The sequence below is a fragment of the Molothrus aeneus genome, chromosome 24 (assembly GCF_037042795.1).
Source record: "Molothrus aeneus isolate 106 chromosome 24, BPBGC_Maene_1.0, whole genome shotgun sequence".
NCBI classification, from domain to species: domain Eukaryota; kingdom Metazoa; phylum Chordata; class Aves; order Passeriformes; family Icteridae; genus Molothrus; species Molothrus aeneus.
This window is the reverse complement of record NC_089669.1, coordinates 1,866,331-1,894,062: the sequence shown is the minus strand read 5'-3', so window position 1 is coordinate 1,894,062 and position 27,732 is coordinate 1,866,331. Positions and strand designations below refer to the sequence as shown.

Here is a 27,732-nt window from a genome sequence, read left to right as displayed (position 1 = left end):
TGCAAACAGTAAATGGTGGGATGGTGAGAGCCGGGGAAAAGTTTGTCGTGACCGAGTTTTTGGTGAAGGAACTGAGGAGGCAGAGCTCCCACCTGCTCCCTGCGTGGAACAGCCCAAGCTGCAGGGAAGGAGACCTGAGTTGGTGCCACCTGCACAGACCACAGAGTTGGTGGCAATGGCTCTTTGCACTGGGGAGCCCCCCCCAAGTCATTGAGGTCCCCCTGCCACCATGCTGGAGAGCGTTTGTCACCTAATATTTAATGCCAAGGACATTTTTCCCTCTGCAGCAGGGATGCTGCCAGGGCAGGTGGCAGCTGGGACATCCCAGTGGTGACCCTGTGCTGAGAGCTGCCAACTCTCTGCTTGAAAGGACCATGAGCAGATATTCAGCACCCTCTGGTTCCTCACCCCGAAACACCAGCAGGCAAAGATCCCCTGTTCCTAAAGGAACCCCCATCATCCCACTCCTGCTTGGGACTGGCGACATTAAACCCCCGGGCTCTCACGGGGTGAAACCTTCCTGGGGACATTCTGTTGGCCATGAGCTGCGCTGGCTCGGGTGGCACGGAGCTGCCCGGGGCCGGAAGGCAGGCGGGCTGGAGAGCCCCACCGAGCTTCATTAGGCAGTCCTGGCGCTTGTCAGGGGAAAGCTGAGCCGGCGTCGGAGGCCGGCAGAGCCCCCCGGGACCGGGTCGCATTCTCTGGGCAACCCGATCCCGGCGGCAGCGGCCCCGGCAGCCTCATTACTGCGGCTTCTGCAGCGGCTTCGGTTACTCGCCTGGACGCTCTCGTCTCCTGCTGGCTTTTAATTTCCCTGACATCCCCCGCGAGCGGGGGGATGCAGGCGCAGTGTCGGGGAGCCTGTCATCACCCCCACCCGCATCCTGCCTGCCTCCCGACGCTTCCAGCCCCCTCTGCCCCCGGGAATCCCATCCTGTCACAAGCCTGGTGACCCCGAGCATGAGCCCCGGGGCTTGGGAGGAGGCAGATGGGCAGATGGCAGTGAGGGGGAGCTGCCTTGCTCCCCTCCAAGAAGCCTTGGGGTGTGCGGCACTCTCACGCCCATCCCCAGCCCTGCTGGGGGGAAAAGACTGTTCCTGATTCTCTTGCCAGCCTGTTCCCAGCTGGCACATTTGGCAAGGAGGCGGCACCGGCTGCCTCTCCGAAGGCGTTTTGGGGTGTTTGTTCCTGCAAAAGCTGTGGCTCAGCCCCAAAACCCCCCTGCATCCGCGGGGGTGACAGAGAGGCCGGGGCAGCAGCGGAGGGAGGGCATGGCTCTGTCCCGTCCCGTGCAGGAGGGACAACGACCCCCGCGGCAGCAGGACCAGGAACCCCGAGGGGGTGCCCAAAGAGCCCCCCCCGCCTCATGGCCCGGGGGGAACGAGTCCGATTAGGCCCTAACGGAGCCCGGGGCCGACCCCGCCACCGCTCTGCCGTAGCACCCACCCCCCGGGCTGTGTCCCGGGCCGCGGTCCCCGCAGTGGGGCGGCCCCGGTGGGTGCCCTGGGCGGGGGTCTGGGGCCGGGGGGTCCTGCGGGGGCTGGCGGCAGTGCGGAACCTCGGGGTGGGCGCAGACGCGGGGATGGGGGGGGTCCATTCCCCCACTCCGCGCCCCCCCCCCCCCGGATGATTTTCGCAGCAGCGGCTCCATCCCGGTTGCCATGGCAACGGGCGGCTCGGGCAGGCGCGTGCCCGCGGCCGTGCGCGCCGCCGCTGCCCGGCGGGAGCGGAGCGAGCGGAGCGGAGCGAGCGGAGCCCCGGCCCCGGCCTCGGGCCCCCGGCCCCCCCGGCCCCCGGCAGGTGAGCGCGGCCCCGCGGGGACAGCCGGGTCCACTGCGGCGACGAGGTGAGGGACGCCCGGTCCCTTGCGGGGATGGGTGCGGGATGCCGGGGTCCCTTGCCGGGATGGGGTGAGGGATGCCCGGGTCCCTTGCCGGGATGGGGGGACAGTGGGGGGCTTGCTGTGCAAGGACCGGGCAGTAAGGCATGGCTTTGCACCCCCCGGCAGCACACAACGTCCCCTGATCCCTTCTGCAAGCCAGGGAGGTTGGGGGGGGTATATGACCTTCACCCCCTCCGTGTGTGCAGTGGGGTGCTGGGGAGAGAGACACCCTTTCTGCAATGCTGCCGCACTCCTGGGCTTGTGCCTCAGTTTCCCCATCTGCAAATAATGGGGTGAACTTGTGCTGTCCCTGTCACCGCTGTCCCCCTGCCCAAATAAACACCTTACCCCATCACTGACCCCCCTCCTTTCAGCCGTGTCACCCCAGCTTCTCTCCCTTGCTGCCCCCTCCCCATCTCCCCACTTTCCCATCCCCTCTGGCTCCAGGTCTGCTTCCCCACCACAGACAGCTGAAATGCCACTGTCCCTCCAGCTCCCCTGCTCCCAGCAGCCCCATTTGCCTCCTGTCACCACCAGCCCCGGGTCCATCCCCCCGAGGCTCAGGGGACAGGACCCCCGTGGCAGCGCGTGACGCTCCGTGTCCCCTCCCTGCTGCGGGGGGATGGCACCGGGGACGGCACCGCCGTATCCTCCACCATCCCCGTTTGCCACTTCTGGCTTCAATTGCAAACCTCATCTTTGGATTTCTGCCTAAACCCGGCTCCCGGGACTGCACAAATCCCCGCTCGCTGTCCGAGCAGCCTTGTTTACCAGGGCAGGATGAGGCAGAGCTGCGGAGCTGGGCAGCCAGAGCAGCCCCCAGCTGAGGCTGAGCCCCTCTCCCTTGCCCAGGCCTGAGCACATGCAAGGTGTTGGCAATCCTGCTGCTGCTGCCCCTCCAGGGATCCCCATCCACGCTCCCCATCCGCATTCCCGGCACATCCGCTGTCCCTGAGCTGGGCTGCAGGCTCCCCTGGAGAGACACTTGCGTTATCTGCAAATGCCAAGCAAGCTTCCCAAAATTTTTTGCACAAGGCTCCTAAAATCCCCAGAAGATTAATGGGTGCCCTGAGCAGGAAGGTTTTGGGAGCTCAGGGGGAAGGGGAAGCTCTCTGCAGAGCTCACATGAGCTGTGGAGCCAATCCCTGCCAGGGCTTGGAGCAAATGCATCTCCCTTGGCTACTGCAACCTGGCAGCACCTGGCCCCCGGCAGCCTCCCCGTCTGTGCACAGGACACGAGGCTCCTGGTGCTGCTCCTGGACCACTGAACCTCCTCTCTGGTTTGGGGGAGCCCACGAGCCCTGACCCCACAGGGTCCAGCAGGCCTCAGATCCCCCCATCAATGCAGATGACCCTGATGGAAGCAAGGAGGCTGCCATAGGCACATTCCACCCAGGATTCCTTGGAAAAGTGGCTCCCAGGAGTTTCCCAGCATTACCAACGTGCCCCCTCCAGGGTCCTGCTGCCCCTGCAGCCACCTCATGCCCTGCTGGGTCCTGGGCAGCCCCATGGTGCTGCTCTGGCTGTAATCCCGTGGGGACTCACCCACCATTCTGGGTTTGGCTCTTTGCCCAAGGGCTCCAGCCCTGCTCATGTTGCAGCCAAAGGGGTTTTGCCAGGGAATGCAGGAGGGACCCTACACGAGCCTGCTCCCATGGAGACAGTACCCTGGAAGGGCCCAGGCTCGCCACCTGCCTGGCACTGGCCTTGGTTTGATGACGAGGGGGCAGGATGGGTGCTGAGGCTGCTCAGCCCTGAGCCCTGGGCGCTGCTGATGCGGAGCTGCCAGCGTGAATCAGCAGCACCCACTTAACCCTTTCCTCACAGGGTCCCTGTGGGCTCTGGAGGGGGCCACGCTTCAGCCACGCCACAGCCAAACCCCTCCAGACTCCCTGGCTCCCTGAGCTCTGACCCCTGCCAGCCCCAGGAGCATTTCCCAGCCCCATGGGACATACAGACCAGCCTGGGGTGGGAATCCCACAGCCACTCAGCTGGGTCACACTGAGCAGAAACCAGGCACAGCTCCTGCAGCTGCAAAGCCTCTTGCAACGCATGTCGGTGTCACGGGTTTTCCCTAGGACCTGCTGCTGTGCCTTGGCCACTTCACCCCCATATGTGGCCACTTTGCCCTCATATGTGGCCACTTCAGCCCCCATACGTGGCCTCTTCACCTCCCCGTGCACAGCCACCTCAAGCCCCTTGTGTGGCCACCTCAAGCCCCTTGTGTGGCCACCTCAAGCCCCTTGTGTGGCCGCAGTGGGAGCAGCACATGGGCACTGGTACCTACAGTGGATGCAGCACAGCAGCCCCAGCATCTCCCACAATGGGAAATACTGCTACCAGGCTCCTCTGGACATCCTTGGCTGAATCCATTCGTCTTTGCCACGAGTGGCCACAGTGGTGCATCACGGTGGCATTGGCTCTGCACCCCAAAATGGACCCTCAAGCAGCCCTGTGCTAAGGGAGAGAAAATTACCTTTCCTGTGACCAAAAGCCCGAGGCCCAGCCCACTTGCTTGGATTCCCACAGACCAGTGCAGCTCCCAGTGTGGCTTCCCCCCTGCCCTGGATGCTCTCAGCAAGGGTCACTCACCCACTGCCCTCCCAGCAATGGGGCTCACACCTGGTGTGAACCTCCTGCATGGGGACAGGTATGGGGACACCATCTCTCCTGTGCTCTGCTCCTCTGCTTGCAGTGCATCTGCCACCATCCTGCCTTAGCCAGGGGCTCTTGGCAGCAGAGGAACCTGCCCCAGAGGCTCTGCAGCCACTCCTGCCCCTGGTCCCCACCAGGCTCAGCCAAGGTGCCCAGGGGCAGGAGTGTGACATCCCCATCCCCTGCTTCTTGGCTGGAGGAGAGATGCTGGGTCTGGGACAACAAACACACCTGGACAGAGTGACCTGGGGACAGGGGACAGCAGGACTGGACTGTCCCACCTCGCTGGGGACAGGGCTCTGCCAGCCAGGGGGTGTGGGCAGCTGCCCATGCCGTGCCCGCGGTGTCAGCAGCACCAGCCTCTGCATTGCAGCAGCCTCCAGCCTGCGCAGGGCCACAGCCACAGCCTGGCCCCCACAGAGGGCAGAGACCCCCCTGCAGCAGCAGCAGCAGCAGGAGCTGCCTGGAGGGTGAGGAGAGCTGTGTCAGTGCCCAGCACCAAGCGTGCTGACAGCAGAGACACAGCGGGGCCGCTTCTGCAGGAGCAGCAGCCCAAGGGCACGTGGAGAGGAGCTGGGACAAACTCCACTGTCACTTGATGCCAAACGCTCTGTGGCTTCTCCCTGGCAGCTCCGTGGAGGCGAGGGGCTGCAGCAGAGCCCCCCAGGCCCGGGGTACCCAGGCAGCAGCGCCTGGCTGGGGCTGGCAGCTCTCCACGCCGCAGCTCAGCCGCCAGCTCTGCAGGCGCCAGGCATCACCGCCGGCCGCCCTGATGCGAGGTGATGGGCTGTGCTGGCAGGGCTGGGGGCTGGCAGGGGCTGGCAGGGGCTGGCAGGGGGCTGGCATGTGTGGCACAGGCGGCCGAGGCGGCCTGGCACGGTGGGGCACACACACGTGCAAGGATGGTCATGCGTGGGGGTGCGTGGCGGGAGCGTGGCGCCGAGGCAGCAGCGTTGGCTGGGAAGTGATGCAGAGCCAAAAATAACCCCCAGGCTGCAGCTTGGACCAGGTAGAGGCTGGGAGAGGGAGCTGCAGCAGCCACGTCCGCAGTGCCCCGTGGCATGAGTGGCTTGTTGGGGCAGCAGGGGCTGGCACTGTGCCCGTGGGTCCTGGGGTACACCCAGCCATGGGTGAGGTCCCTCCCTGCCGGCCCCATCCCAGCCCTGGCACACTGAGGCTGTCACCCTGAGGGTGCCCTTGCCATGCCATGCAGCAAAACCCAGGGCACAACACCTGGGCACTGCACTGTGCCTGCAGCTTTCATGGGGGATGATGCACACAGCACCTGCAGCGTCCCTGACAGGTGCTCTGTCACCACTGCAGGTGCACCGGGGCAGCCTGCTGGGGTGGGACGGCGGTAGCAGTGCTGTGGTGCCAGGCAGCAATAGTGTTGGTGCTCTGGGTGCCAGGCAGCGGCAGTGGTGGTGCTGTGAATGCCAGGCACAGTGGTCCTGTGGGTGCCAGGCAGGGACAGTGGCTGTGTCATGGGTGCTGGGAGGAGTGGTGGCAGCGCTGTGGGTGCCAGGCAGGGACAGTGGCCATGCCGTGGGTGCCAGGCACAGTGCTCCTGTGGGTGCCAGGCAGGGACAGTGGCCGTGCCGTGGGTGCTGGGAGGAGTGGTGGCAGCGCTGTGGGTGCCAGGCAGTGGCGGTGGCAGCACTGTGGGTGCCAGGCAGTGGCAGTGGCGGTGCCGTGGGTGCCAGGCAGGCGTGGGCACTGCGTGCTGCCAGCTGCGGGGGGACACTGCTGTCCCCCACCCATCTGCGTCTCGGCGGCTGAGCGAGGGACAGTCACGCGTTTATTTTTAACCGTCTGGGGAGGGTGGAGGGGATTGGTGCCTCCCTGGTTATATCACTAAATCCCTGCCGGGCCCTGTTACTTCCAGCGCAGTGAGCCCTGCGCTGTGCTCCAGTAACTGTTTCAGGTCCCCGTCCTCCTGGGGCCATGCCCTGCCCCAGCCCGGGGACACCTCAGGGCCAGCTGTGTGCACAGCTGGAGAGCGTGGGCACTCACCAGTGCTCCCAGCCCTGCCCTCCTACCCCACCATGGGGCAGAGCACCGGCCTTCCTCAGCCCTTTCCACCTCCCCAAGGAAGGGATGGTGTGTGAGGTTCACAGCCACATCCCTCTCAGCCCTTTTAGGGACAGAGCAGGAGGAAATTTGAGCTGTCCATGGCCATCTTGTCCCCATCCCAGTGGCAGATGCCATGCAGGATAGGCCCAGTGCTTTCCTGTGGAAACACTGTCCAAATCCAGGTCAGGATGGGGATGATGAGGAGGACACCTAGGAAACGGCCACCACAGTCCCTGCTCTGTCCCCATGCAATGCCACCCCCAGCCACCAGCCCCCTCCCAGCTCTCAGCAAAACAACAAAGGGTTAAGCCACCCAGCGGGGCCATGTGGCGCTCCGGGGATGCCGTTTTTCTGAAGATCAGGACGGATTAGGGTGGAATAGCAGGACGAGCATTTCTTGGGCGGCGCATCCCCTGACCCTGCCATGGCCCCTCGCCCAGCAGCTCCCAGTGCTGAGCCAGGCTCTGCCCAGTGAGCTCCCACTGTGCTGCTCCCCGTGATTCCCTCCCAGCACCGCTGGCTCTGGGGTGTTTGGATGGCACCAAGTGGGTGGTGGGCGCTGGAGGAGCCTGTAGGTCCAGAGCTGGAGTGGGCACTGTCCCCTGTACCTGGATGCTTGTCCCACAGAGCTGTTGGCAGGAGGAATGGGGGTCCCCTGCACCCCCCGTGACTCCCCTCTCCTGTCCCCTCAGTGCATGAGGCTGGTGTTTGCCCAGGAAAGCCCCAGCGCCTGTGGGAGCCATGTCGGGTTCCTATGACGAGTCGGCATCGGCCGCCGAGGAGACAACCGACAGCTTCTGGGAGGTGAGTGAGTCCCGGCCATCCTCTCCTCCCACAGACCCCACTGCCACTGTCACTGCACCCCACGGTGTCCCCTGGGCTGGGGGCTGCCCTCTCTCCTCTGCCTGAGAGCATCCCTGCTGTGGTGGCTCTGCCCAAGGTCTCAATCTTGGCTGTCCCTGAGTGACAGAGGGGTTGGAGGGAGTTTGGCTTGAGCAGCCCCAACCCAAAGCTCCATCCCTGCATCCCCAAATTGCCTGGTGCTTCCCCTGTAGCTGCCCCAGGGCAGCTGGGGCTGAGCCGGGCGGGGTGGCCACAGCCCCCACAGCTGCCTGTCCCCGTGGCCATGCCAGGTGGGGAACTACAAGCGCACGGTGAAGCGGATCGACGATGGACACCGGCTCTGCAACGACCTCATGAACTGCGTGCACGAGCGGGCCAAGATCGAGAAGTCCTACGCCCAGCAGCTCACCGACTGGTCCAAGCGGTGGAGGCAGCTCATCGAGAAAGGTACCCCAGCTTCCCCATGGGAGGCTTTCCCCAGAACACCTGGGTGTGCAATCACAGCTTCACCTGGCAGAAATGGAGGGGGTGAGGGCAGTGGGGTGACCCCCAGGTGTTCCCTCGGCCCCCAGGTCCCCAGTATGGCAGCCTGGAGAAGGCCTGGGCCGCGATCATGACGGAGGCGGACAAGGTGAGCGAGCTGCACCAGGAGGTGAAGAACAGCCTGCTGAACGATGACTTCGAGAAGGTCAAGAACTGGCAGAAGGACGCCTACCACAAGCAGATCATGGGGGGCTTCAAGGAGGCCAAGGAGGCTGAGGATGGCTTCCGGAAAGCCCAGAAGCCCTGGGCCAAGAAGCTCAAGGAGGTGAGAGAAGGACAGAGTGTCCTGGGGAAACCCTGTGTCCCCAAGTCCAACTCTGTGTCCCCAGTTCCGGCTGGGAGAGACACGTGGCACCTCCCCACAGGCAGAGGGGTTGGCAGGGGGCTGTGACTCCTACTCTGATGTCCTTTCCCTGTCCTCCCCACAGCTGGAGACAGCCAAGAAAGCCTATCACCTGGCATGCAAGGAGGAGAAGCTGGCTATGACCCGTGAAGCCAACAGCAAGGCGGATCAGTCCAACACTCCTGAGCAGCAGAAGAAGCTCCAGGACAAAGTGGAAAAGTGCAAGCAAGATGTGCAAAAGGTGTGAAGCACTGCCCTGTGCTGGACACATGGGGCATTGGGCAAGGGAAACCAGTGGAGATGGCCACAGCATCCCTTTCTGCACCATCAGTTCCCATTTTCCCACCCCTGTTCTCCTGGGGGATAAGGACGTGCAGGCAGTGCTCAGGGGAATGTGAGCAGGGATTGACCCCACTTTTGGGGGCTGATTCCACTCACTGAGGCTGCTAGCTCAGTTTGGGCTCCCCAGCTCTGATGACTCCCAAACCAGACCTCTCAGCACCCTGAAACAGCCTCTGAGGTGCTCGAGGTACTACCAGGGTCCCTCCTGTGTTTTTGCAGACTCAGGAGAAGTACGAGAAGGTGCTGGATGAGCTGAACAAGTGCACCCCACAGTACATCGAGAGCATGGAGCAGGTCTTCGAGCAGTGCCAGCAGTTTGAGGAGAAGAGGCTCAACTTCCTCAAGGAGATGCTGCTGGACATCAAGAGGCACCTGAACCTGGCCGAGAGCAGCAGGTAGGGGCAGCCCATTTAGGCCATGATGGTCACCAAGAGGTGCCAGAGTGGCAGGAGGCTGTGAGGGCACCTGGCACCCCCCTGGTGGCTTGGAGGACCCACAACCTGTCCCCAGGTGACACAGCCTGGGCCTATACCTGACCCACAGCCCCCTAAACACATCTCTCCCCACAGCTACGCCAACGTGTACCGGGAGCTGGAGCAGACCATCCGCATGTCGGACGCGCAGGAGGACCTGCGGTGGTTCCGCAGCACCAGCGGCCCCGGCATGCCCATGAACTGGCCCCAGTTTGAGGTGAGGCTGGGCGCCCTGCCTGGGTGCTGGCAGCTCTGCAGGGCAGCCGGGCACTCAGGGCTTGGTCACTCTGTGCTTGCAGGAGTGGAACCCAGACCTGACGCACACGATAACGCGGAAGGAGAAGCAGAAGAAGGGCGAGGGGGTGGCCCTGACCAACGCCAGCAGCGCGGGCGACACGGGAGCTCAGGCGGGCGAGCGCGGGAGGTGAGGGCTGGTGTGAAGGGGAGAGGAGAGGCACAGCCTGTGAGAGGCACGGCCTGTGAGAGGCACGGCCTGTGCCTGTGCAAGCATTTGCGGGTGCAGGATGTCCTTGCTGACAGCCACCCCTCCCTCTCCTCCCAGCGTGAGCAGCCACGACCGCGGGCAGACCTACAGCGCCGAATGGTCCGATGACGAGGGCAGCAACTCCTTCAACACCAGCGAGGCCAACGGCGGCGCCAACCCCTTCGACGAGGAATCGGCGGGGAAGGGCGTGAGGGTGCGGGCTCTGTACGACTACGACGGGCAGGAGCAGGATGAGCTCAGCTTCAAAGCAGGTACGGTCCCTTGCCAGTGCCAGGTAGGATGGGGCTCATCTGCTGGAGCTGTGCGTGTGAAATCCCTCAAATAATTTCTGGGTTGGCCCAGCCCTTCAAAGAGTTGAGGAGTCAGAAAGGGAAAGGCAGAAGCTGAGCCCAAAGAGAGAAGGGGCAGGAGCAATGGGAAGGGACAGGGCACGTGAGGGCTCATGAGTCACCCTTTGCCTTTCTATCCTACAAACTGGTGTGCTCAGGATAATTCCTGCAAACCCCCAGCATCTCCATCCTAGGGAGAAAAAGGGGGTGGGAGAATTTCCAGCACCTGCAATGAGCTCTTCCCTTCCACCTTCCTCTCCAGGTGATGAACTAACCAAACTCGGTGAGGAAGACGAGCAGGGGTGGTGCAAAGGGCGCTTGGACAACGGGCAGCTGGGGCTGTACCCCGCCAACTATGTGGAGGCAATCTAAGTCTTGTGGTGTGCTCCTCGTCACCGTCAGCAGATAAATCCACCCTCCGTTGTCTCCATCTCTCCACCAGCCAACCAGCCATTCTGCCGTCTGGTCCTTCACTCCTCACCCTTAGAGATTCAGACATATTTTCCGACCAAGCTTTTATTTTTTTAAGAGTTGTCTCTGAAGAGTATTTTGCATAGTCGCTTTCTTCTAAGATAACGTGAAGCGAAAGATGACGTTGTCCGTTCGTCTACGTTAGTTGAAATTTTTTTTTTTTTCTGAGTGAAAAGCCGATACCTCAAGATCTTAAAGCCCAACCAGTGAGAGCTCCTGATTGGTTGGTTTTTAAAGATACTGAAATCATGAGCCGCCTTCTGATTGGCTGGAACTGTTCCGAAACGCACGGCACCGAAGCTCCTGGGACCAACCAAATTCATCCCAGAAAACCAAGAGGGAATGGAGTCTGACTCCGTTGGTTTTTTTTTTTTTTGGTGTTTCCATGTTCTCCCCAGTTCATCCTCCCGCCCCGAGGAAGGGGGTGAATGCCCCCTTCAGCCCCGTGGCCATCCTTGAGATGCCCAGGTGAGGTGGGACCAGCCCCGCCATGGAGCTTGCTGGCATCTCCTCAGCTTCCTCCTCCTCCTCCTCCTCCTGCTGGGCTCTCAGCACACCGGAGCGGGCGGAGGCTCCCGAGCCGATGCCCAGTCTGTGCTGCCTGCAGGGAGCAGCATCGCCCTTCGGGTGGGCAGGTATCCAACGCACACCAGATCCAGGTGAGATGGCCCTAAAATCCAGCACTGTCCGGAGCAGGACCCACCAGGGCCCGGTGCTGCTGGAAGCACCTTCATGCCCAGCCTGGGATAGCGAGGACTGGGCACTGCTGGGGACTGTCCCCATCCTCCCCTTCGTGAAGAGAGGCAGGAGCAGAGCAGGGACGGGGGATGAGCATCGTCCGGCCTTGCAGGAGCTGCAGCTCAGGAGGAGAGCTCAGGACACAGCCCAGGCAGAGCAGCTGCCTGGCCAAGACGGCCAAAATCAAGACACGCCAAGGCAGGGAATGGCCACAGGCTCTGCCCTTTGCTTGTCCCCACCGAGCTCTACCCCTCCTCCCCTGGGCTCTGTCCCCAACCCCACAGCTCCCGCGGCTGCTGCCACCACCCACCCCCTGCCTCGGGCGCGTTTGCCATCCCCAGCTCTTCCCTACAGATCATCTCTCATTTCTTTCCATACCATCACCCTTAGCAGCATCAATGCCATCGGCTTCCCGCACGCTCCTCCTGCTCTTTTCCTGCCCCCTCCGTTGGTTCGTGAATTTTTTGGCCCCAGGGATCCCGTGTTCTCGTGGATGCAGGGGAAGCACCGTGTGCTGGGCACGGTGGGCGGGAGCCATCCAGCCCCTGCCAGGTACTGGAAAAAAAAACCCACAAAGTCAGAAAAGACCCAACCAACCACTTGTCTCAGCAATGCACCCCGGTTTTTGTACATTGATTGTGTAATTTAAGAAGTATATATATAATATATATATCTCTCGTGATTGTATTTCCGTGGATACAACAACAAAAAGCAGCAAGAGAAAATAACTGAGCTCTGTCAGCGTCCTTGGCTCTGGGGTCTCCTTTGCTGTGCGTCTGTCCCACCCCCGGGGGGGTGGCTGAGGTGGTTGTGGACCCCCAGGTAGTGACACCCCCTCCCCAAGGTCTTGGGGTGCAGCAGGATGGGGATGCATTGATGGGGGGACAAGGGGAGCAGCCACTGCCTTTGGGGACTCCTGTGCCACTGCAGGACAAAGCCCTGGGACACCCATGGCAGGGCTCGAGGGGATGCAGGTTTGGGGGCTGTTCAAGCACCAGCCCTGACCCAGCGCTCTCCTGAGCCTGTGAAAGCAGGGGGATGTCACCTGCTGCCCTCCCTCACCCTGCCAGGGTGGGGGGACACAGGATTTGGGGCACCACTGGCACCCCCAGCCCGTCCTCACAGTGCCCCCTCACCGGCTGCCGTCAGGGTGCACCCAGCAAATCACAAGACACCAGTTTGCCCTTTTTTTTTCCCTCCCATTTTTTTTGCTTTTCCACTCCCTTTTCCAAAGGCCAAGGCAGTTTTCCTCCCTCCCCTGCTCCTGGCTGCCCTCCATTCCTCCTGCCAGGATGGGAGCAGGGCTGTCTGGATCTGCTGCTATGGGAGCAGCACAGAGCAAGAACAGAAAGGAAAGGCAGTAGCTGGCACCGGCGGATTTTTTAAGGAAAAAATCAAGAGACCAAGAACCAGGTGCTTTTTTCCTTTTAAGCTCCCACAGAACATCCCTGGAAGCCCAGGTCACCCTCGGCATTTGAACCTAAACCACAACTCATCACCAGCCAAAACAGAAAAGCAAATACCAAATAAAAAAAGCCTATAATATAAAAGATCAACATTACCAGGTAACTCTGACTCTGGTGCAATGAGCAGGTGAAGCAATTCCCACTTCTCTGCCCCAGTCCAGCCTGGACGGATCACACTCTGGATTTATTGTCCAGAGGGAAATGGCAAAGCTGCCATCTCCATTTCCCCAAACTCCAGAATCAGGTAGTCCAAGTAAAATCTGAATCAAGGGAAGAGTTTTGAGCCAGGGCACAGAACCTGGGGGCTTAGGAGGACTCTGGTGGCCTCGTGCACGAGGATGGGGGACCCAGCTTGGGGATCCCCACTGTGCACAGCCCCACATCCACATTTACAGCTGCTCCCATTGCAGAACTCCTGTTTGCAGCCCCGAGTCCCTGTGGAGGGGAGCAGCTGAGCATGTCCTGGAGTGAACAGCAAAGGGGGGATGCACCTGTCCCAGGGGGTGCCCAGGGTCCCAGTGGCACAGCCCCCATGGTAGCCAGGCTGCTCCCACAGGGATTGGGACAGGAGCCCACCATGAGCAGCTGTGGATGTCCCTGTCCCTGTGGGTGTCCCTGGGGGTGTCCCTGTCCCTGTGGGTGTCATTGTCTCAGCTCATGCCCCAGGCTTTTTCCTCCCCGAACAATGGCTGGGGTGAAGCCGCCTACAGCCAGAACCCGGCCGGGAGGAGAGGAGGGGGCACCAGCCCAGGCACGGTGCCTTCCCTTCCTGTGGGGGACAAGGGCTCTGCACGGTCCTTGCCCCACACCAGGGCCTGCTGGAGGTGAGGGGGTCCCTGTGGCCGGTGCCAGCAGGTCCTGGCAGGGGAAGCCTCGCACGGTCCTGCTGCTGGCAGAGCCTCTCTGTGGCCGGGGCAGAGGAAGGCAGCCAAGTCCCCCCGTCCCTGCCGGCGCTCAGCCGGTCCCGCCGCCGCTCACACCGGGTGGACGAACTGGTAGACGAGGCGCTGGGAGATGTCGGGCTTGCGGATGATGCCTTTCTTGTAGTACTGCCGGATGGAGCGGCTCAGCTTGTCGTAGTTCATGGCCGGGCGGTTCTTGCGGATGCCCCACAGCCGGGCCACCTGCGCCGAGTCCTCGATCTTGAAGATACCTGGCAGGGGAGCGGGGCACGGGGGGTTACAGCATCTCCTGCCCCACCTCAGCCCCCCAGCGCCCTCCCCGGGGCCTCTGGAGCTCGCCTGCCCACCTTTGTCCTTGTTGAGCCAGCGGATGAAGCGGCCGTAGTTGTGCGGCTTCAGCAGCAGCTCCTTGAGGAACTGCCAGAGGTGGATGGGTTGGCCGGCACAGGACGAGTCCACCTCGCTGTCTGCCCAGCCGGTGTCACCTCCTGCCACGGGAAGGGACGGGTGAGAGGAGGGAAGGGACTGCGCACCACCCCAGGGAGCTGCTCGAGTCCTCAGCAGGGAGCCCCGATCCCAGCCAGACTCAGCCCGGCTCTGGGTATGGAAGATTTGCTTTGCCCTCCCTGTCTTGGGGCAGGGAGAGCAGCTCAGTGCTGCCCCTGTGCAGCCCGCAGGGGTGCAGGGTGTGGGACAGGGCCAGGGAGGGGATGGAGCCTTTTCCCCTTCGCTGGGTTCTGCAGAGAGCCCCGGGGCTGCTCTGGGGCAGAGGGAGTGACCCGCACAGATCCCACAGCAGCGGCGGCTCCAGTGCTCCGGGAATTGCAATTAAGCGGGGAGGGACCCCTCAGGCACCCCGGACCTGCCCAAAGCAGAACTCACCGCAGTATCTGACATCTCCCGGGGCAGCCTTCTCCTTCATCCAGGCGGCTGGAAGGGAGGAGCGGGGCGTCAGGGGGGCATCTCCCGCAGCACAGCCTCGCCCACCCTCCCCGGCTCCCTCCCCGGCACCCACCAGACTTCCAGATGTCGAGGTGGGCGTGCAGGATGTCGCCACAGGCGGGGGAGCGCTGGCAGAACTGCTCCTCGGACATGGCACACAGGTCCTTTCCCGACAGCTCCTGGAAGGATTTCCCGATCTGCGGCAGCCGGTACTGGTGCTCCGTCCACAGGATCCACTTCTGCACATTGCCGGGGCTCCAGTCCATGGGGTCTGGGGGCGGAGGGGGTGAGCATGGCCAGCCAGGAGCCGTCCCCTCCTCCCGTGTGGGGCAGCCACGCTCCCCCAGACCCCCACAAGAAACTGCAGCCCCCCAGGAACCATCCTCTCCATCCCCTCCTCCCGTGTGGAGCAGCCACGCTCCCCCAGACCTTCACACACGGCTGCAGCCCCCCAGGAACCATCCCCTCCTCCTGTGTGGAGCAGCCACACTCCTCTAGACCCCCATACACAGCTGCAGCCCCCCAGGAACCATCCCCTCCTCCCGTGGGGAGCAGCTGCTCTCCCCCAGACCCCCACAGGTGGCTGCCGCCCCCCAAATTCAGCGAGGCTTAGGCTCCCATGCCAGCACACCCATCCCTGTGCCCTGGGGGCACGCACCTGCGGCGATGTTGAGCAGCTTGCAGGCTGTCTCGATGTCCTTCAGCACCTCGCCCACCACCATGCTCTGCACCTGCTCCAGCGAGTGCTCCTCCAGGTGCAGGCTGTCCTGCAGGTCCCCCTCGGCGCCCAGCCCCAGGCCCTGGCTGTCGATGATGGGACATTGCTCCGGCTCCTTCCTCGCCTCCTCCCGCCCGCCCTGGCCGCTGCTCGGGGCCGGTTCCCCGCCGCCCTTGGTGGCCCAGGCCGTGTCCTCCGGGTAGAGCATGTCGAAGTAGTGCAGGCAGAAGGCTGGCAGGGGCTGCTCGGGGGTGCTGGGCGGGCTGGGGCTCTCCGGGCAGCCCCAGCGCCGGGGGTCGGGGTCCCGCGGGGGCGGCAGCAGCGCGGGCTCCGGCCAGGAGAGGCGGCCGGGGGGCAGAGCGGGCAGCCCCGGGCTGGCACTGCCCATCCCTCTGCTCAGCGCCGGCTCCAAACCTGCCCGGGGGACGAGAGAGGGGCAGAGCTCAGCCCGGCACCGCTCCTGCCTTCCCGCCCTGCAGCCAGGCACAAAGGGACGGACTAAGCCTGTTAGAGGGGAAAAACCCTGCAAAGAGCCCCACTGGGCCCTGGCAGCCTGAGGGGGAGTGCGGGGTCAGCCACGGCTGCGGGGGCTGGCCCCGGTTTGGGACAGCAGCAGCAGCAGCCAGCAGGGAGAAGGAGCTCGGGAGATGAGCAGGATCTGCCCCCTGTTTAGGGTCTGGGTGTTTAGGGTCTGGTATTTAGGGTCTGGGTGTTTATGGTTTGGGTATTTAGGGTCTGGATGTTTAGGGTCTGGGTATTTAGGGTCTGGGTGTTTAGGGTCTGGGTATTTAGGGTCTGGGTGTTGAGGGTCTGGGTGTTGAGGGTCTGGGTGTTTAGGGTCTGGGTGTTTAGGGTCTCCCCAGGGGCTGCACCCCAGGCTGGCAGCAGCTCAGTCCCAGCTGAGGCCTTGGTGGGAGGCAGTTGGGGACACTGGAGGAGCTCCCCCAGGACAGCCCTGGGGTGACAATGGATGCTTGAGCTGCAGGGACACGTTTCTGAGCATGGAAATCATCCTCTGTTGCTTCCACCTGAGGCACAGCAGCCCTCAGACCCAGATCCCCAGAAGGGACCCAGCTCAGCACCCGGCCCTTGGTCACTGTTGCCAACTCCCAGATGAGACCTTTCCTTGTAGGACAGGATAATTGCAATTACCTTCACTCTCTAGCAAGAAAAACTACCCCAAATCAGCCTGTCCCCATCTGTCTCTGCATGCAGGGAGTCCTGCAGGCCATGGAGGAGAGGATGAACCTGCTGAATTTCCATGGCAACACCAGGGAATGGTTCCATCCGTGGAGAAACCTCCCCAAAAACCATCCTGAGACTTTGGGAAGGGGAGGCCCCTGCCGAGGAGAAGCTGTTGATGGGCATGGCCAGGGCACTGCCCAGCTCCTCCACCTTCAGCACTGCATTTTACAGGGAGAAGAAGAACCATCCCAAAATGGTGGTTTGAAAGCAGAAAAAGGAGCTTTAGCAATGGAGCTGGCACTGGGAAAGGAGCATGAAAAGTTTGAAACCCCTCAGGACACCAGGCAGCCCTGAAGGGGAGCAGGGGGCAGTGGCCAGGGCAAGGGGATGCCCTGTTGCTCCAAGCCCCAGCTGAGGGGGAAAAAGTTTAAAATAAATGAGAGGAAAAGATCCCACAGGGTTCCTCCAGGCAGAGCACAGCCCCAAGCACGGGGGTGGTCAGTGAAGGAGGGACAAGGGGGACCCAGCCCCGTGTCCCTTCCTCAGGGGGGAGTTAATGCAGCTCCTGAGGATTCAGTGCTCCCAGGAATACGGGTTTGATGTCCTGCATTGCCTGCACTTGGTGGAAGCTCATCATTTCATCCTTGGAATAGCCCAAAGAGCTCAGAAAAAAAACCCATGGAAGAGCCAGGGACACCTGAACAGCCTCAGTCCATGAGGACTGGGGAGGGATTGTGGGTTCAGAGCTGGAGCCCACAACCCTGAGTGGTTTTGGTGGCACTGCAGCAAAGAGGAGGAGGGAGAAGAGGGAATCCAAACTCTCTTCTGGTCTGGGGCTGCCCCCACCATCCAAACAGTTTCCCTGAGAGATGGTGCCTGCTTCCAAACCTCTCGTTGATTTGCTTGGGATTAAAAGAAGAGCTTTAGGAGATCAGCCCTAAATCCAGCCTCACGCTGCTCCCAGCACAAAAGGGAAGTGGTAACAGCTTGTGCAGCTCCTGCTGCTGCACAGTGCTGGCCGTGGGGGTGTCTGGGAGGGGACAGGTGCCTCATTCCCCGAGCCTCTGGGATGTTCTGAGGTCATGGTTCATCCTCACCCATGGGGGAGCAAGGCTGTGGAACCACCCTCAGGAACACCACAGGATGGACATCTCCAACCCCATCTTCACCCTCACCCTGTTCCCCTCCTCCCAGCGGGGACCAGAGGGACCCAATTCCTGGGGAAGTGTCCCCAAAAGGCTGAGCTGTGCCCCACCAAGGGTGCTGTACTCCCAGGGCGGGGGCTGCTGTTTGACTTTCTCCCGCTCTGGCACGCGGGCTGGGTGGGACCTGTTTGCACTGAGAAGCCACTTCAGGTGGCCTTTCCCCCCTCTTCCCCTACCCCTTTTTGCATTTCCCTGGAAAAGGAGAGCTGGAGGGGCAGCCCCAGGTGCACAGGCACTCATGGCACCCAAAACCCTCCCCGTTCCCTGCCCGAGCTGAGCGAGGCTGAGCCGGTCATTGCATCAGCCTTGGCAGCTCCCTGGCTGCTGCTCCGCGGGGAATTCTGCCTGGGATGGGGTGCTGGGGCTGGGATGGGGCTCCTGCAGCTCCCAGGGCACAAAGCCAGCCCGAGCCCGGGGCTGTGGGTGGTTCTGGCTCACGGCTCAGCCCCACACAGACCCCACAGCCAAGGGGGACATCGATGGGGACAAGGACCCCCGTGCCACCCCCAGCTCTCCTGGCAAGTGCAGCCCACCGTGGCTCAGGGTGGAACGCTGGGATTGGCCCTTGAGAGCGAGAGGAAAAAAAATAAAAAAAAAAAAAAATAAATTCACCCACCCCCCACCCTCGAACAATGGGTCCGTTAATTAAAATCCAATCAGCGGTGGAACAGGTTGTGCCGGAGCGCTGTGGGACCGGCAGGGTGGCCCCGCCGCGGGAGGGGCGCTGCCCGCAGAGCCCGGGATGGATCCCAAGCCCCCGGGCACTTCCGAAAGCCCTTCCCAGGCAGCGGGGGAGAGGGACCAGGGCCAGCCCCAGGCTGGGGACAGGGATGGGCTGGGCTGTGCTGTCCCAGGAGGAACTGGGGATGTGCGGGACCCTGAGCTGTCCCAGAGCAGCCTGGATGAAGCAGAAAAGAGCCCTGGGGTTCCTGCAAAGCCAGGGCTGCAGCAGGCACTCAGGTGGGTGCTCAGAGGCTGTGACAATTTGAGATCCTGCCAGCATGTCCCATGCAAGCCCCGGAGTGACAGCTGTGCCACGTCCTGCTGCCAAACCCTGTGCCACGCACCCTTCTTATCTCTGGGTGGAGGAAGGAGGATTGGCCAGAACCTCCCCACAGCCAGGGCAGGGACTGGGGACAGCCCTGGGGGGCTGGGGAGGTGACAGAGCAGGTGACAGCCCGGGGGCTGTGTGGTGACAGGGTTGGGGCCAGGACAAGCCCCAGGCTCACTCTGATGTTCCCCTGGGGGGATGCAGGCCTGGACTCTCAGCTCCCCACCAGCTCCAACACCACTGAGTGCCCTGGCTCCTCCTGCCATTACCTGCATGGCTGCTGGCATGGGGACCAGGTGTCCCCAGAGGTCCCCACGCCCTGGGTCAGGCTGCCCTCTCCATCAGCACAGGGAGGCAAACAGCAGTGACAGGGGACAGGCAGCACCCGCCAGTGACCCAGGCAAAGCCTGGTGCTCGCTGTCCCCCTGGTGAGCAGCAGAGCTTGGTGTTCCCCATTTGGGGCCAGGGAGCCCCTGTTTATAGCAGCACCTTCCCCCCCGTGCTCCCAGCCCCAGAGAACTCCGGTATTGTGGGGATTTGGCACCCTCACGGTGTTTGTGTTTCACTAACCGAGCAGAACCACGAAAACCAAACCCACAGCCAAAGTGACTTTAGGGCTGACAAAAAAACCACCCCAGCAGGAAAGCAGCTGGGACAAGGGCCTCAGCTTCACAGAGACGCCCCGGAGCTGGCAGCTCCTCAACAGCCCCCCAGGATGCTCCATAAAGGGTCCCAGCTGCTGGTTTGTCCCACGGTGCCCCAAAGCTCATCGTCCCCTGCCTGGCACAGGGGTTGGTGGCACCCTGGGTGTCCCAGCTGTCACCAGGTGGGCTCAGGAGGAGCCGGCCCCAGGAGTCCTGGCTCCATCCCACCCTCTCTGCTTGAGCAGGAGGAGGTTGCAAAGACACAAAAATGGCAAAACCCATTTCATTTTGGATGACACCATGCAGAGAAATGCCAGGAACCTCACGCCGAGGGACAACCCGTCCCTGCTCAGCCCTAACATCACCTGGAGGTGCCGTGGGGTGGGATTGTGACAAGGGACAGCCCCGTGTCCACCCCAGGCTGGTGCCAAGAGCAGGAGCCTGGGCTGGGTGGGCGCTGGGGGAGCCGGGGGTCGCGGCAGCGCGGGCGCCTTACCTGGAGGGTGTGCGAGCTCAGAATCCACATGGGTGCCAGCGCAGGCTGGGCACAGCCGTCCCTGCGGCCCTGGGCACGGTGTGTGCGGGGAACATGGCCCCAGGTGAGGGTCCCAGCCCCAGGTGAGGGTCCCAGCCCCGGGGAGGGTCCCAGCCCCGGGGAGGGGTCCCAGCTGCGGCCGGCAGCACCGAGCCCCACTCAGCGCCGGCTCCGCGGCAGCACGGCCGGGCTGAGCCGCATCGGCCCCCGGTGGGCACCGGCGGGGAGGGGACAGCGAGGAGAACCGGGCACCCCGAGAGGCTCCGGGGGCAGCAGAGGGACGAAGCCAGCGGCAGCAGTGAGTGTCAGGGCTCAGCCAGAGCCTCCCTTGCCCATTATATCTGATTCCTTCCTTATTTACCTGAACAAACAAGCAGCGCTTACCTCAGCCGAGGTGTTTGAACAGCCCGGGCCGGGTTAACCCTTGGCAGGTGCGTCCAGGGCGGGATCGGACCAGAACGGGCCTTGGCAGGGGAATGGGGCAAACCCGGGCACCGTTAACCCCTTCCCACCCTCACATGGGATGAGACAGCAACAGGGACAGGGACAGACAGACACCTGGCTCCTCCTGGAGTCAGAGCTGCAGCACAGAGACCTGTCAGGTGTGTGAGGTCCATGGCATGACACCACTCCCGGAGCAGACTGGGCCATGCTGGGCCCAGGAGCATCCCTGAGGGATACCCCAGGAGAATTCCTGACTGGTACCCAGGATCCTCCCTGACCCAAACCCAGAACCACCCCCTGCCCAATGCTGCAGCCAGGGACGGAGCCTGTGTGTGAGGGTGCACAGAGATTTTGGGGGTGAAGGGAGCCCCTGGCAGCACCCAAATCCCTCAGCTCAGGGACACAGCTCCGTCTCCTGCCCAGGGGTCTGTGACTGCAGGATGGGGCACGGGGGCACAGCCAGAACGTGCCACACTCCAGGCCCAGGTTGTCTCCACCGGCACGAGCAGGAAAAAGCAGTTCTGAGCGAGACAGACACCGAGCTGGTATTTATTATCTTTTTTTTTTTAGCCCATGAAGCAGGCAGGGCAGTTCAGGCAGTTCTCCTGTGCACGTAGCTCTGCCAAAACCAAACTCCCCCGTGCCCTAAAAACCCACGTCAGACCAAAGCCCGCTGCAAACAGCCATGGGCTGGCCCCACGTCACCACGTCCCGGCGGGCACGTGGCTGTCCCCAGCCCACAGAGGGTGACAGAGCCCCGGGCAGGCACAGCTGATAAGCCATCCATCGGAAATGTTTGCCCTGAGGAAATGAAAGCCCTGGAGGAAGGAGACCCCGGAGCGAGCGCTGGGAAAGGACTTGGCTGCTATCGGCAGCGCCAGGAGTTTCTGCCTCCCTTTGAAACGCCTCAATGTTATCTTATCTTGGGGAAAGCTCCCCCTGGATCAGGGCTCCCGTGTCCCAGGGGAGTTCTTTCCCCCTGTTTTGGTAAACACAACTGGGCCTGGAACACGTGGAAGTGGCTGTGGGGGGACCCTGGGACAAGCAGCTGTGTTGGGAAGCTGCCAGCCCCTGCCTGGGCTTTGCCAGGGGTTGGGTATGTTTGATTGGGATGTGGCACGGCCAGGAGGGGGGTCCAGGTCCCCCAGTGCCCTCCCAGTGCTCCTGGCAGCCACAGCAGAGCTCCCCAGCCCACTCAGAGCATCCACTGCTTTGGACAAGGCCCCACAGGCACCCAAAGCTGCTCCCGTGCCACACCTCAGGATCCCCCGAGGGCACCCAGAGCAGGAACAGCCCAGCTCAGCCCTGGGGCTGCAGGTCTCCAGCTGCAGATCCCTTCCCCACAGCACAGAAACACGAGTGTCTGGGCTGTGGAAAGTGCAGATGCAGAGTGGAGTCACGTGTAAACTCGACACCAGCCTGGCAGCAGCCATGCTGGGAAAGCACCGTGGCCATCCCGCCCTTCCTGCGCCGCAGCCGGGCTGTGCCTTGGGGATGTCTGGGGAGCAGGGCTTGGTTTGCTCAGGCTGGATCTGCTGTGACACCACTGCCAGGTCACCCGTGTTTGTTTGGCTTCTTTACAATTTTTCACCAGAACAAACACCAGGCCAGAGCACCAGAAGGAGTCAGAAGCAAAGTGGAAGAGAGCACAACTGGGGACACTGGACAGTGTCAGGTGTCACCAACCAGCGGGGAGTTCCCAGTCCCGGACCCAGAGCATCCCAGACCTGGGTCATCCTGGGCTGTCTGGGACCTGCTGCCAAACTCACACTTCAGTCTGAAAGAGCTTTACCCACTTCTGTTATCGGTAGCAGTGGGATCTCGATAACAGAAAGAGATTAAAGGGAAAAACATTTGCTTTTCCGGGCTCAGAGAGAGCTGGGCAGTGCAGCACAGCACAGCAAAACTGGGTGAAAGGCCCCAAATGAGAGCTCTGCTTCCCTCCCAGAGGGCTCGGGGGCTGGAGCCACCCAGTGTCGCCAGTTTCCATGGGCTGGAGCCACCCAGTGTCACCAGTTTCCGTGGGCTCCAGCTGTGCTGGGCTCCGGCTGTCCCCAGCACCCTTTGCAATCGCAGCTCAGCACAGCTCTGCTTGCACATGCAAACCAGGAAAAGGAGAGATTGCAACACCTGAGGAACAACAAAAGAGGGAAATAAAGTCTGGCTTTTCTGCCCTGCGTGCGCGGTTTTCGGTGCTTTTTCCTTGTCCTCCCTGTCAACCCATCAGCTCCAATTCCGGTGTCTTTTGCCACTGCTGGAACTTCAATGCTTGGGAACGCGGCCGACCGGAGGGGAGAGATGGAGAAACTCATGAATCAGCCTGGAGGAATCCCTGCCCACCTGCCTGGAGCTAATCTCTGGCTGCATCACAAGAATAATAGATAAGCAGCCATGTCACATATAATAAAACTATTGAAGGCCCTTGATGTCACTGTACAAACCACAGGGAGCATGGAGCCCGACCTGTCCCCACATGCAGCTGTTTCCTGCTCCCCTGCATGGTGGGGCTTCCTCTGCTCCAGCTCCTGCACAACTTTTGGGACAGTGTAGAGCTGGAGGCCCTCTGAGAGGCCACATGCTGCACCCCATGTCTGTGCCACAGGGTGACAATGGGACAGGATGAATCCCCACTCCCAGGCTGCAGGGTGGGCGCTCTGAGGCTTTCCAAGGAAACTGGAAATGGCTGAAATGGTTGAATGCATTCTCCCCACACCTTGGAGGGCTCCTGGGAGGGGAGAAGGTCTCTCCAGCAGAGCCCAAAATTACCCAGAGGGTCAGGGAGCAGAAGTGCAGGAAGCCACAGGTGTGCACGGAGGGAAAGGTGCTTTTGATGGCGCAATGTCCCTGGGCACATTTACCTGGGAGAGCCTCCAGAGCTCCCGAACTGCTGGGATCTCCCCAGAGCCCAGACCACCGGAATCCCCTCTGACTCCTCCTTACCCCAGCCAGACCTACCCACTTCCCATGCAGCCCCAGGGCGAGCGGGGCCGCTCCTCTTTATTCTCTTTATTACCCCCCGGGCTCCCCCATCTCCCAGCTGCTGCCATAATCGCTGTTTACGGGGCCGCGTGTGTGCTCGGGGCAAACAGCGGCGTTATTGCCGTGCCACCCGCCCGGAGCCACCCTGGCAGCGGGGCCGGGGCTCCCGGCTCTGCTCCGCCACTCGCTCCCCTCTCGGAGCCTTCTCCAGCTCCTGGGAGCTGCTCCCACCCTCCATCCCCGCCGTATCAGGTGGCTCCCGGTTGTCCCCGTGCCGCTGCCAGGGGACCGTGGTGTCACCTGCGTTCCAGGGCAGCCCCGAGCCTGCAAAGGGGGAGATGGAGAAGTGGCTCCATCCAGCAGCGCTGGGCTTGGTGTCTGCTCCACACTGATGGCACCAGGGATCCAGGAGCCATCGTTTTGCTGAGCACAGAGACCTTGGTGCTCACCTGGCACCTTTAAAGGCTGCTTTGCACCTGTGGTGGCAGGAGGTGACACGGCGTGTCTCGGGGGTGCCACAGTCCCGCTTATGCAGCCTGGCCGTGCCTGGGAGGGCAGCTGGGAAGGACGAGCTGGGGGAGGCGGATGAGGACACCGGGGTGAGCCCAGCCCCTGGACCACCAGCTCCCCACCATTCCCACCCCGGGTCCCGCCAGCACCCCCAGGTTCGGTGCCACCCCGGGTGACGCAGGGGAACTCGTGGGACAGACACCCAGGCGGGCAGGGAGCAGCGGATCCACCGCGGTGTTTGCTGTTCCCTTCCCAAAGCCCTCCTCTTTTCTTCCTCCGGTGGCGTTAAACTCCTGCTTTTGTCTCTTGGGATTAAAAGCCTGGAAATGGTTGCGGGTCGCCCGGCGGTGCCAGGAAGAGAGGGCTCAGGGCGGCGTGGGCACACCCCGCTCCCGCAGGGTGAGGAGAGCTCACGGCTCCCCCCGCAGCGCCACCGGAGGGGAAGGATCCTGGTCTGGGCTCTGCATGCAGCTGCTGCATCAGCGCACGAACCCTAAATCCCGTCCAGCACGAGAGAACCCCCCAAAATAACCCACGCGGGCACGGTGCTGTTGTGTGGTCAGTGGCACCGGGGCTGGGGGCTCGGCAGCCCCTGCCCGTGCTCGGCAGCGGCGGTTCCCAGGCACACACGGGCAGCCAGGTGAGACGGGCCGGGCCCGGTGCCAGCAGACGCGATGTTGTCTTTTCACACAGCCCCGCTGCGGGGCCGAGCGGCAGCGGAACCCTCGGCGGCTTCGGTTCCCACACTGGGTGCCATTGAGAAATGCAAATTCAGTCTCCTGCTGCCGGTTCTCCCCACATGCAAAACGATCCTCGGGCATAACGGCCCCACGGAGCGACAGCCCGGAGAGCGTGGGAGCCGCTGGGCAGGGAAAGAGCCCGGGTGGGACGGGCTGGGATGGGGCAGGGCAGCACACGCTGCCCCCGGAGCGAGGAACGGTCCTGGGGGTGATTTCCCCTTGGGTTCTGCGTTGTGCATCCCAGCAGAACTGAAGAAGGTTCTGCCCAGGCGGACAAACACCTAAAAGTAACCCCAAAGAGCTGGGGGGGCTGGAGGGGCTGCGTGGTGCGAGGGGGTCAGCAGGGACCCTCTCCCATCACTCCTGGGCCGGGTTTGCAGGGCCAGGGGAGCAGGGAGGAGCGCTCCCCTGTGCACAGAGGCCAGGGACCCCACACCCCCTATGGGGCCGTGGGTCTGGGGTGCAGGACGGGGCCGGGGACGCGGAGCTGCCCGCAGAGCCAGCCGTGACTCAGCAGTGACTCACCGAGCCCCGAAGGAAACGTGTCCCTGTCGTGTCGCTCCTGTGAGCATCGCCCAGCTCTGCTCTGGCACCTCGTCCTGGGTGCTCAGCAAGGTGCCAGGACCCGGGGGCTCATGTAGGGAAAACGGGGTGTGGGAGGTGGGGCAGGACCCCAAAATGAGGTCTCGTGTCTTATCTTCCCCCACTGTGCAGTCACTGTGCAGTCACAGAGCTTGGAGGAATTTTCCCTGGTGAACACAGCTCCTGGGGGCAGCTCCTGGGTATCCCCAGCTTTGTCACCTTCCTGACACCAACACCACAGCTCCAGAACCAGGCTGGGGAGGAGGGAGCTGTGATGGGCACCAGGAGCTGGGCAGGGGGCCCCAGCACCTGTCAGAGCCTTGCTGGACACAGGCAGCATTCCTTGTGGCATCCCTGGTTTCACAGGGCAGGATATGAAAGCAGAAAGTGATTAATGCTCTGTGAGGGAGCAGACACAGAGCTCTGGCCCTGGTGTGGGACGTGACCCGAAATGGCTCCGTGTTCCCCTCAAAGGGCTGTCCTGGCCCCAGGCCCAGCTCTCCCAATCCCAACTCCCCATCCCAGCGCTGGCTCAGTCTCCAGCAGAGCAAGGACATCACTTCTCTCCTCAGCAGTGGATTTTGAGCGCAGCAAAATGTTTGTTCTGTCAACACGTGCCTAATCCCCAACGAAAAGCTGATGAAAACACCATGGGGGGGAAGGATGGGAATGAGCTGCCCTTTGAGACAAAGCCCTGGTGGTGACAGCCCCAGTCTCTGGGATCCTCCAGTGCTTCCCCAGTCCTGGGTCCCCTGTACCAGGCAGGGCAGGGGAAATGCTCTCCTTGGGGCAGGGATGGTCCCAGCTGCAGCTCTACCACAAACCCCAGCAGGATCCTGAGCTCCTCGGAGGAAGTGCAGAAAATATCCTTGAAAATATCCTTGTTCTGCAGGGATTGCCCGGCCTCAGTGACCAGTCCTGGCTCCTTTGCCCCTCAAAATGCAGCCAGCAGGCACAGGCAGCACACAGCAGTGTCCCCCCAGGCCTGTCTCTGTCCCTGCTGACCCAGCACCTGCTGTGACACCATCAGCAGGCTCACCAACGTCACAAATGGGCTCACCTGAGATTAACGTTTCCAGATGACCCATAAAACCCTTTTCCTTGTGGGATGAAACAACACTTTGTCCTGTGAGGCTCGTTTCCAGCCTGGCTGGGGCTGGGCTGAGTGAGCAGAGCTGCCCCAGTGCCCACCCTGGGGTTGTCCCAGCAGGGCCCCACTCCCAGCACCCAGAGGCATCAGCCCTGCACCCTTCACCCACAAGAAAAAAAAAAAGAAAAAGAAAAAAGAAAAAAAAAGGGAAAAAACAGGGTACATTTAGCAGTTTCCATTTGTTTGCTCTTTAAATAATTGTTTCCTTATCACTATTGATTTAGATCCCTTTAAAATTCTGACAAACCTGCTTCTCAGGCACCCTCAGCTGCTTCCTCCCAGCCTGCTCCCCATGGGCAAGGAGAGCAGCCAGGCTCATCCTAAGGAGAGTTCCCTGCTTGGGGAGGCACCTGCAGGGCAGCGAGCCCCCACTCACCCCTCCTTCCCAAGATGGACAAACCAAAGCTGTGATTTGGGGATCTGTCCTCTCCCCACCCCACTGTGGAGCAGACTTGGGGCCTTTGGGGCTGCTGCCAGGCTCGGGGGGCTCGGAGGGGACACCCCCAAGGGCACAGTGGCCATGATTGCCCAAGCCCCTCTGTGCAGAATCCAGCTCTGGCCATGAACAGCCCCGGTTTGGGCAGCACAGTGACTGCTGGGGTGGAGGCAGGACAGGTTTAAGTGTCCCTCAGGCACAGCCAGCATGTCCCTGAGGCCTCGCTGGGGACAGGGACCCTCTCTGCTGCCCAATGCAGAGGTGTCACTCCTCAGGTGCCTCTCACTGTCACCTGCCAGGGGGTTCATGGCCCTGCTGGGCTCACAGGGGTTTGAGGGGCTCATCCCAGGGTCTGGAGCTGCAGTGCCACAGGTTGGTGTCACAGCCCAGCCTGCAGCTGTCAATTAATTGAGGAAACACGGCCTCAGCAAACAGCGAGGAGGGAAAATGCTGCAGATTAGATAAGGACTGTGAGTTCTTGCTGTGCTTCCCCTGGATGCCAATACTGCACAGACCCTGCTGAGCCCAGCTGCTCCACGCCAGAGGTGCAGAGAGACCCAGGAGAGGCTGAAAGCTCCATCCTGTGGGGTGGCTTTCCTAGAAAACAGCCTGGAAAAAGGGCCTTACCCCAGCCCCACGGTGTGGGGGTCCCTCTCTCCCTCCCACAGAGCTGTGCACCACCCTGGGGCCACAGCAGAGCAGCCAGACCCCCTTTTGTCCCCAGCCCTTCAAAATGGGACAGCACCTGGCTCTCCAGGTGTGCAGACCCCTCCTCACTCCCAGCCCAGAGGGGTGGGCCCGTGCTGTCCCTGCCCAGCAGCTCCTGCCTGGCTCTGCAGCACTGCCCCAGTCCCTCAGTGCTGGTGACAGGGCAGGTGACATGTGCCACCCACTGCCCAGCCAAGCCAGCAGCTGCTCTGGGAGGTGGGGGCACATGGCTCTTGCCTGCCCAGGCCCTGTCACCAGCAGGACTCAAAGCCTGGAAAAGCCACATCCAGCAGCTCCAAAGGGTTTTGTGGACGAGGAACAACCTCAGCTCCCTCTGC

The 27,732-nt window shown here is 62.2% G+C and overlaps 2 protein-coding genes across 2 annotated transcripts; one reads left to right on the top strand and one right to left on the bottom strand.

Annotated features, from left to right (window-relative positions):
* Positions 1-1,701: 1,701 nt before the first annotated feature.
* Positions 1,702-11,943, top strand: PACSIN1 (protein kinase C and casein kinase substrate in neurons 1). The gene is made up of 10 exons (XM_066565130.1): positions 1,702-1,800; positions 7,303-7,414; positions 7,744-7,900; positions 8,026-8,261; positions 8,425-8,580; positions 8,901-9,076; positions 9,251-9,371; positions 9,454-9,578; positions 9,717-9,910; positions 10,251-11,943. The coding sequence occupies exons 2-10, from the start codon at positions 7,352-7,354 to the stop codon at positions 10,358-10,360; spliced, it is 1,338 nt and encodes a 445-aa protein (XP_066421227.1). The 5' UTR covers positions 1,702-1,800; positions 7,303-7,351; the 3' UTR covers positions 10,361-11,943.
* A 1,694-nt stretch (positions 11,944-13,637) lies between these two features.
* On the bottom strand, positions 13,638-19,855 carry SPDEF (SAM pointed domain containing ETS transcription factor). Its single transcript, XM_066565396.1, has 6 exons — positions 19,807-19,855; positions 15,166-15,639; positions 14,581-14,778; positions 14,448-14,495; positions 13,913-14,053; positions 13,638-13,816 (listed from the first exon to the last, which is right to left on the bottom strand). Exons 2-6 carry the CDS (start codon positions 15,611-15,613, stop codon positions 13,638-13,640), a joined length of 1,014 nt encoding a protein of 337 aa, XP_066421493.1. The 5' UTR covers positions 15,614-15,639; positions 19,807-19,855.
* Positions 19,856-27,732: the final 7,877 nt, after the last annotated feature.

What these genes read in the sequence shown, in the direction of transcription:
- PACSIN1 (XM_066565130.1), top strand. Translation starts at nt 7,352, where the DNA reads ATGTCGGGTTCCTATGACGAGTCGGCATCGGCCGCCGAGGAGACAACC. An exon ending in GGGCCAAGAAGCTCAAGGAG is followed by an intron (nt 8,262 to 8,424) that starts GTGAGAGAAGGA and finishes TCCTCCCCACAG; the next exon opens with CTGGAGACAGCCAAGAAAGC. An exon ending in AACCTGGCCGAGAGCAGCAG is followed by an intron (nt 9,077 to 9,250) that starts GTAGGGGCAGCC and finishes CTCTCCCCACAG; the next exon opens with CTACGCCAACGTGTACCGGG.
- SPDEF (XM_066565396.1), bottom strand. Translation starts at nt 15,613, where the DNA reads ATGGGCAGTGCCAGCCCGGGGCTGCCCGCTCTGCCCCCCGGCCGCCTC. An exon ending in GCTGCTCAACATCGCCGCAG is followed by an intron (nt 14,779 to 15,165) that starts GTGCGTGCCCCC and finishes CTCCGCCCCCAG; the next exon opens with ACCCCATGGACTGGAGCCCC. An exon ending in GGGAGATGTCAGATACTGCG is followed by an intron (nt 14,054 to 14,447) that starts GTGAGTTCTGCT and finishes TTCCCGTGGCAG; the next exon opens with GAGGTGACACCGGCTGGGCA.